General features: G+C 42.0%; 2 protein-coding genes across 2 annotated transcripts; one reads left to right on the top strand and one right to left on the bottom strand.

The window, feature by feature from the left end:
- Positions 1–6072: 6072 nt before the first annotated feature.
- On the top strand, positions 6073–6949 carry med9 (mediator complex subunit 9). Its single transcript, XM_076143019.1, has 2 exons — positions 6073–6176; positions 6352–6949. Exons 1-2 carry the CDS (start codon positions 6097–6099, stop codon positions 6569–6571), a joined length of 300 nt encoding a protein of 99 aa, XP_075999134.1. The 5' UTR covers positions 6073–6096; the 3' UTR covers positions 6572–6949.
- Positions 6950–7291: 342 nt separating this feature from the next.
- On the bottom strand, positions 7292–8561 carry LOC142992628 (dexamethasone-induced Ras-related protein 1-like). The gene is made up of 2 exons (XM_076143116.1): positions 8215–8561; positions 7292–8100 (listed from the first exon to the last, which is right to left on the bottom strand). Exons 1-2 carry the CDS (start codon positions 8483–8485, stop codon positions 7577–7579), a joined length of 795 nt encoding a protein of 264 aa, XP_075999231.1. The 5' UTR covers positions 8486–8561; the 3' UTR covers positions 7292–7576.
- Between the last annotated feature and the right edge of the window lie 234 nt (positions 8562–8795).

Below are 8795 nucleotides of genomic sequence, written 5' to 3'. Positions count from 1 at the left end.
AGAGATGAAACAGAGAGTTGTACATGGAGAGTTCACTCTCGAATAAGTTTGTTTCTATATGAAAAAAAAAGTTTAATTTGCACATCGGCTAAGCAAAGTATCTTCTCTGCAATTCTCTGCAAGTAGTAGTAGTCAAGTGCAACCCCTTTAGTATAGTCAATTAAAGACCACCACCTAGTGGTTCTACATTGGAATATGTAGAGGCTCTAGTGGGTTACACTGAAATGAACCATGTACATTAATGTGGCTTTAAGGCAGCTTGGGTTCAGGTCTTTGGTAGATGGTAGTAGCACAGATAGCTTATCAGTCTGGGCAGTATAAGTGGCCCCCATGCTGGTACCACTAACCATGGGGCCCTCCAGGCTTAGGCCCCTTGTAGTCATGGACAGAGATGTAAATGTCAGAAGAACAAGCTCAAGTTGCTTTATGTCATGTGCTTAAAATGATACAGACACAAACCTCTGATTAAGATACCACACAGACATTGATGTTAGATCTTTAACAAACTGTTCATATGGCACTGAGTGTTCCATAAGTTATCCATACATAATTAAAATAAATTTGCCTTTGATATACTTTAAATTTTTGACTCTACTTTGGCTCCAAATAACCATGTGGTGTACTTTGAGTAAAATTACTATCAATGAACTCAATGGCTACAGGCTACATTTACATTTACATTGATGTTTATATTCAGTATTTCAGTATGAGCAAGATTTCACTTGGGGGCAGTGTAGGTCTAGTTATCTGAGCAGCTCTACTTGGGTGAGCTTTTACAAACGCCTGCTCACATACTAATACCACACATAGAAGCATTCTAGTAGGGATAAAGTATAGTTTAATTTTATGTAACATTATTCATTACTTTTATATATTTTAAAGTCTAGGGCCCCACAGATCCACAGGTCAGCTCTGACAGACACCACTTTGTTACATTATGTGTGAAAACATTCTTTTCTGTTTGTTATCATTACCCTCTATTTTTATAAAGCTACATTGTTCGCTTAAAATCTGAAAAACAAATGCAGAAATCTAGCTGGATTGCAAAGTGTAACTAAAGTCTAATTTGTTATGCTTGAATTGAACGATAAATCTGCCATCCATATAAACAAACAATATATGAGCAGTATAAAAAGCTTCAAACATAAACAGCTGACAGCAATATGAATAATTAAGACAATTCAAATGAGATGCATTCCAGCCTTAGTAATTGTTTTTCTTTGATGTTTGCCCAGCATATGCAATTTTTGTTGAAGAGTTAATGTGTTTATGGCATCGGGAATGTTTGTTCAATTAATAATGGCAAAAATCGGATGATGAGTTATACTCTGAAGGTAGATTGAAATGAATCTTAATTATTTCCTTCTCAGAGTAATGTTAACTCAAAAGTAAGACTTAATGACCACTTGATCATGCATGGCAGAGATTTGTTCAATGGTTAAAAAAGGTATTTTGTTTCTGAGGACGAGAACAGTTTGTCCCAGTGTGCAGTGACACAGCATTCTGGAAACAGAAACAATGAGCATCATCCCTCTAAACAGAAGAATTAAATGTGATTCCAGTCGCGTCTGCTCATCACGAACTGAACACAGACAAACAATTTTCTTGTGTTAGACAGTCGAAAAGGTTTTTGCGGACAGGCCGTCAACATATTGGTGATTATCTCCTAAACAGGATCTTTCCAGCCAGAGAACAGCATGATCAGTTTGCTTCCACTATTTCCATGGCAGCACTGCACAGTTGGGTATTAGCAGTAGCTGTGGAGCTCAGGAAAATCTACTCCAAATGACAAATTGAACCTATTTCAAAATTGTGCAGACAGAGGATTAGATAACCACAATCTTCCAAACTTCACAATGTTGCTGATCAAACAGCTGAACCTGATATTAAATAACAACATGGGACCAGTATAGTCTTACAAGGGCATGGAGTTTATCGTTATTCCAAAACGACAGACGAGAAAATCCAATTACAATGGGATTTAAGCCAGATGTTCAGGATAGTTCTGTCAGTGTTTTCACCACAGAGTTCAATTTGGTGTAGAAATAAGACAAAGAAACGCACACATGAATACAACAGTATCATCATTTCCATTTTTGAAAATTGTTGAGCACAGCAGTGTAAAGATGTAAGATGTAATCTGACTTAGACTTACTTTTTCCTTATGGGCACACACACACAGAGAGCGAGAGATAAACAAATGAAGCAGTTATCCAGCACACAGCCCTTTCTTAATTCCTACAGCACCTAGTTGATTTATTTGAAGGGTCACTGACTGCATTGTTTCTTCAAAGCTTGCATGAGTCCTGTGACTGTAACGCAGAGAGGCCGGTAAAAAGCTATGCAATTTATCCAAGCTGCAGAGAAATCAGTCCCAGTTTTCCAGGAATTGTGACTGTCCAATAGATGAGTGCCCCAGTTAAGACTGGTAATTGCATAACTGAACGCATATTTGTTTATTTGTCTGCACAATAACAGATGACATACTATGTGTTTAAGCATTTACTCCAAACCTTGTGTGGCAAAAATAGACAGAGTATACATAACGCACATAAATCAAAGACTACAATGAAAAGACAGATGATGAGCAAATGGGTTTCCTTGGAACACAGTGTTTCTTTGGAAAGTTTGTTTGGCTTGTTCAGAGTTCTTGGGCAACTCTTTCCTTCGATTTGCTTCCACAGCTGTAGGACAATATCGTATTGTATCATTCTCTCTCTCTCTTTCTGTCTCTGTCTCTCTCTCTCTCTCCTTCTCTCTGTCTTACATGTCATTTCCTACTGCACTGCTGCACTGTTTGTGTTTACTGTTCTATATGTTTTATTGTACTTTTGTATAATCCCACATAGATTTCCTCCTGCACACACCCGGCCGTTCTCTCTTAGAATTGCCTCACCTAAGGTTTCTCAGTTTTTTCCTTATAAATGAATGTTTTTTCATGATTTTTTTCACGTCTTCCTAGAGAGCTTTGGGCAAGGTGGGTAATTTCCTGATGTTGTGGGCCTGAGAATGCCTTTGAGCCATTGCATGTGATATTGGGCTGTAGAAGTAAAGTTGCCTTGACTTGACTGTCCTCAATGTGAGTGTGTAACATCCGCCTTGTGTAATATCAAGTCGAGGAAAGAATCCCTCTGTGTTGTTACAGTCCACCTCTGACTTCAAACAGCGAGACAAGCTAAGATTTGACCACAGTTCAGCAGGCAGGGCATCTTGCATCCTGCCAGCAATTGTTCCAGACGCTGAGATGATACAAGTGACGCATGCTGACAGCAGTCACTTTTTATGTCGTCGCGGCGGCTGAGCGGAGGAAGGAAAACCACTTAGCAAAGGATTCAAATGGAATGGAACCAACATAGAGTGTGATCTTGAGCTTCATCACGGAACGCATGTGATTCTTGCCTATATTTGCAATAAGGTGCTTGTATTTCACTGGAATTGACTCTGTCACCCTTGTTTTCTATGTGTCTTGATATTTCTCTATTTAGATTTATTAAATTGAATTAAATTTGATTTTCGTTTGGTAGAAGCTGGTTCATCAAGAGTGTTTTATTTTCAGGACATCAAAGCTTCCACACACAGACCCACAGACCTTGCTGACAGTGATTGAGGAAAAATACCTATTGGCTTAATATAAATTTTATATGACTTTGTCCATTTATGCTTTAAATATAAACAAAGCAAAATCACAATTGCACATATCACCAACAAATAATGCTGAAGAAGAAGCATCAGTTTATTGTGTTGGCAAATACTTTTCAATACCCGGCAGCAAGCTTTGACTTTACACTTTTTACATCATATCTGATGCTGACAGAACTGATGCTGCCTGTAATTGGCTGAAATTACAGCAAAGCCTTTCTGTCCCTTTCCCCATCATAATGTCAATCTCTCCTCTACTTTCCTGTTTCATTCTTTTTTTCTTTCCTAAAGCAAAATCACTTCCTGCACACAGTTTATTATCGGTTCATTGTCAGATATTTCACAGACCTTGCACTAGAAACTGAATTGGAAGCACTGAGTAGTTCTATCACAACTGTTAGGTCCTTATGTCCGCTGAACCTTGCTCCTGCAATTACATGAACTCTTAAATGTTATGTTGTCCTACTACATATACTCTATATATACACTGTTTTGTAAGAGTGCATGTGGGTTACAATTCGATATGACCTACTTTTCAGACCTATGAGGATCACTTTCCACCTGACCCTCACTGTAAAAGGAAACTCCTGGGCGACATAATGTTGTGAAAAACTCAAATCTGGGTCACACAGACTAATCCTGTTTCAACCACAAGTGTTTAGTAGTGTGTGAAGTGGAAAATAAGGATGAGCACTGATGCTGATCACCAAGGCTACCACTCAGCAAGCGGTGTGACGAAAGAAACATAGCCTCAATTAGCCTCACTTACAGGGACTCAGGTTCAACTAAAGCAACACTTATTAGGTCATCTCTGTCGGGTCTCTGCGGAATGGTGACAAATTAGTCGGTTCTTTCACTGCTTTTCCAGGGGTGTGTGTGTTATACAGGAGATTAACTGATCAATCTATGCCGTGATGACAATACACTGCTCAGAACATGTAGGCCAGCAAAGGTGAACGGACTAAATCATATTTAGACTCTGTAATGTGCAAAGACAAAGACCTCTGAAACAGATAAATAAACTAAATAATCAATAAATGGGTTTACTGTTCATGGGGAATGTTTACATAATCTCCACCTAGGAGATAAGAGTTTTAATAAATCACCACCAACAATAACTTACCCACTGACCTATCAGACCTAAAACAACTACTATCACTGCAACATGAAAGACTGGACTGACTGGGCTGAGGATGGAGGCTGCTGTGTCATTGTAGGGTGATATCTCGGAAATGTGGGTCAATTATAATGGGGGAAAGGCTAAGTAATTATTTGCGAGCTCACATTATTTCTGCGTATACGTCACGGCCATTTCTAATGTGTTTTTACCGCCTGCACAGATTCATAGCCTGCGACACAAAGCATTCAGTGACGTTCACAATCAGGCCGACTCTTCGATTACTTTTCCGCTCTCCATATTGTCTTGTGTGTTCCCATTTTATCCCGGTGTTAAGCTCAGTTTGACTTAAAGCAGTCAAGTATGAGGACAGCGGGTACGGACAGGAAGCTTTGACCTGAATACAACCCTACAACTGAGTAGACATATTGTATATGACTCATTGCATTGCATTAGCCTATATTCAGGCCAACCGTGCACACTTTAACTGTGCAGTGTTTGTGCAGGTTTCCATCTATCGCTCTGCGTGCATGCCAAGTGCTGTATCATGGTTGTAGACATAGGAGATTGAATTTAAGGTATAGATACTCCGGGTTGCTATGCAGTGGGATGAGAAGGTCGTATTCTCAGCCACCACAGAGCAGGATTGTTTGCTCTTTGTTCTGATAAATAGACGACCTGTGGCCTATTTAGAGGGAAACATAGGGTATGTGAGGAGAAATGGGATTCTTTTTATATGTATGATAATACATTTACATGTAAATTAATTTACATGACTAAGACTATTTAAACTGGCATTGTCTCCATCCACACTTGATGGAGAAGCTTGATGGAGAAACCCCCAATATTCAACTTTTTGGGGGCTCACAAATCTATCTATCTATCTATCTATCTATCTATCTATCTATCTATCTATCTATCTATCTATCTGTCTGTCTATCTATCGATCATGCAAATGTTTTAGAAGCCGTTTTATACCTGCAACATTCGCTAACTAAAATGATGTAACTTTATATCTGTCTCCAGTTTAACTTTGAGTTTTAGTAACAATTAATAACATGGCATGATCTGATCGGTACAGTGGTTAGTTTGTGATTCCAACAAAACCTGTAGCAGTCAAACATTCCCACAATAAACGACAAATTTAACTAACTTTGCTGAAGCCTGCCACCAAGTAAACGTCTCAATTTATTTTGTCTGTACTTAATGTATGTGTTTGTTATTTGCCACAGCAACATGAACAGTTGGAGAACAAACAGAAACGAAGAGACGAACCAGATGAAGAAGAAGACGCTTCGGGTTGATGACGTCAGTAACATGCGCCGCAGAGCGCAGGCAACATGGCGGGGTCTCAACCCAAACAGGAGAAGGAGAGCGAAGATTGCTCTTTACTGCCTTTAGTTCATGATATTATAAAATGGTAAGAAGTCTAACGCATTGATACACGCACGTTTCGTGATTATTCGCTGCCTGTTACAGTCTGTTTCTATAGGCTATCGCTTTTCGTCCCACGGAATGAGCTCAAGCTACCGTTAGCTGTTAGCCTGGTAGCTGTGGCACTGATTGTTTGTCCCTGTGTGTTTTGTTTTGTCCAGTATGGACAAAGACAGCCAGGATGTCCACCAGGAGTTGGCCAAGCTGAAGACGAAGATCCAGGAGGCCCGGGAGCAGATCTCCAACATGCCCGGGATCGAGTGCAGCCCGGCGGAGCAGCAGCAGCAGCTGGAGACGCTGCGGGAGCAGGTCCGCACCAAGAACCAGCTGCTGCAAAAGTACAAGAGTCTGTGCATGTTTGACGTCCCCAAGGCGTCCTGAGGACAAGAGGGGGACATCTAAACTGAGTCTGCGCAGAAGACAAGAGGGGACAACTGAACCGAGTTAATGCAGAAGAAAAGAGGGGACAACTGAACCGAGTTAATGCAGAAGACAAGAGGGGACATCTAAACTGAGTCCATGCACGTTTGACGTCCCCAAGGCGTCTTGAGGACAAGAGGGGACAACTGAACTGAGTCTGACCAGGAGACGTGTGTGTGTCTGTGTGTGTGTGTGTGTCTTTTGAGTTGAACAACTGTTAAACGTTTGCGTTCTGCCTTCTGCACATTTAAAGATGTTAAATATTTATATATACATTGCTTAGTATAATTACTGTCTTGGGTTTCTCATTTTTATAATAAAATAAAGACTGAAAGAACATCTGATGTTTATTGAGCCTAATCATTTTATCATTTTAAAGCCAAAACTACTGTTTATAGTGAAATGTATAAATGCGCGTTGTGTTAAATTGAAAATGGTTAATTCAGTGTGCGTGCGTGTGTGTCCAGTGACTGAGTCTGAAATGTCATTCTTTAAATTGTAAACGAACTGCTTGGTCTTTTCCAGGCTGACGTCACTGCCAAACGAGCCGCAGTGCAGTTTAGATGAGTTGTGTTGTAATTAGTGTAACACATTACAGGAAAGAAGCATGAGAGACTTATTTCAGTCATAGTTTTTTATTTTTCATACAAAAGTGAACAATAATAAATACATTCAGGGTCAATTTTGTTCATAACATTCAAGTTCCACCAAGTTTGAGGAAAAATAGCAAAATGTAAACATGTTTCCGCTCGGGGCATGAAGCTACAGAGAGGCAGTGGTTCGTCTATACACCGCTACACAGGCTCAGAGGCACTTCGGCCTGCGTGTCCCAGACCCACAACTTGGATCACAACTTCACTGCGTCTCATTAGTCCACATCCCAGCCTCCAGGGCCCCTCAGCCCCAAGAGGAGGATGCCTGGCCCCGCATCGAGTCTCAGTCCCAGTCTTGTCTCCTGCCCACCCGTCAGCAGATCACACAGCCCTTCTCTTTGGCCTGGCTGCCCCCCACCGCCTTCTCCTTGATGTACATCAGGTCGCTATGCACGCTCGGCCTGCGCGCACACGGCGCCACGATCCCGTACGCGCTCCCGTCTTTGCACTTCTTGCTTCTGAAGGACTTTCTGTGCAGGAGGTTGCAGTACTGCAAGGAAACTTTGCAGTGGCGGTCGGGGCTCATTTCGTTGGGCAGCTTGGCCATAGTAAAGAGAGTCTGAAACATCTGGTCCACGTTCGTGTTCTTCTTCGCTGAGATCTCAAAGTAAGCGCACTGCTTGTCCCCGCCGACCAGCTGCTCGATCTCTTCCTCCTGCACCTCCCGGTAAAAGTCCCGGTCGCACTTGTTGCCGCATATGACCAGCGGGACGTCCACGTTCTCCTTGGTTTTGTTTCGCAGGCAGGACTTGGTCTCGTAAATCTGCCGCTTCAGCCGCTGCACCTCCTGGAAGGAGTCTCTGTTATCCAGGCTGAAGACCAGGATGAAGACATCACCTGAGAGGACACAAGAGAGGACACAGTCAGAACCATGGTGCACTGAGGCAAACTGCTCCAAACTACAGTGTTAGACAGTGTTAGAAGGTCCATTGCTCTTTAGTTTCAACTCACCAGTAAGAATTGAAAGTCTCCTCATAGCGGGGAAGGGGTGATTCCCAGATGTGTCCAAAATGTCCAGCTGGTAAACGTCTCCCCTGATACTATAGAATTTTCGGTGAAAGTCCTCTATGGTGGGCGTGTAGTGCTCATCAAATCTCTCATTCAGAAACCGAGAGATGATGGCAGTTTTGCCAACTTTAGTGGAGCCCAGGATCACCATCCTGTGGCAGTTCTTTGCCGGGATGTCGAAGTCATTCTCGGTTGAGGACATTTTCTTGATCATGCTTGAGGCAGTTGCACCGCAGGATGATGCTCGTGTGTGCGCGCGTGTGTGTGTGGTGCCTTCCTCGGCCACTGTGTCTGACTCTCCGTCTGCAGCCTGAGGGAGCTCGCTGGGTATTTATGGGAGAAGGTTGCCGCGCCTCCGCAGCGTCATGCGTCATCATCAGCTCAGCGAGCAGCAGACTGAAGTGAGAATGTTACTATGGAAGGATTTATTTATCTTTTTTTCCCCTCAGTCCATTCACGCGTCGCGTGCAGAGAAAGAGAATGCAGATCTGGTATCAGAACAAAACAATCAAGCTTTCGTGCGC

Source organism: Genypterus blacodes, unplaced genomic scaffold (assembly GCF_046128005.1).
Source record: "Genypterus blacodes isolate CSIRO-AG114 ecotype Tasmania unplaced genomic scaffold, CSIRO-AGI_Gbla_v1 ptg000022l_1, whole genome shotgun sequence".
Classification (NCBI taxonomy): Eukaryota; Metazoa; Chordata; class Actinopteri; order Ophidiiformes; family Ophidiidae; genus Genypterus; species Genypterus blacodes.
This window is presented reverse-complemented; position numbering and strand designations above follow the sequence as displayed.

What these genes read in the sequence shown, in the direction of transcription:
- med9 (XM_076143019.1), top strand. Translation starts at nt 6,097, where the DNA reads ATGGCGGGGTCTCAACCCAAACAGGAGAAGGAGAGCGAAGATTGCTCT. An exon ending in GTTCATGATATTATAAAATG is followed by an intron (nt 6,177 to 6,351) that starts GTAAGAAGTCTA and finishes TGTTTTGTCCAG; the next exon opens with TATGGACAAAGACAGCCAGG.
- LOC142992628 (XM_076143116.1), bottom strand. Translation starts at nt 8,485, where the DNA reads ATGATCAAGAAAATGTCCTCAACCGAGAATGACTTCGACATCCCGGCA. An exon ending in GAGACTTTCAATTCTTACTG is followed by an intron (nt 8,101 to 8,214) that starts GTGAGTTGAAAC and finishes GTGTCCTCTCAG; the next exon opens with GTGATGTCTTCATCCTGGTC.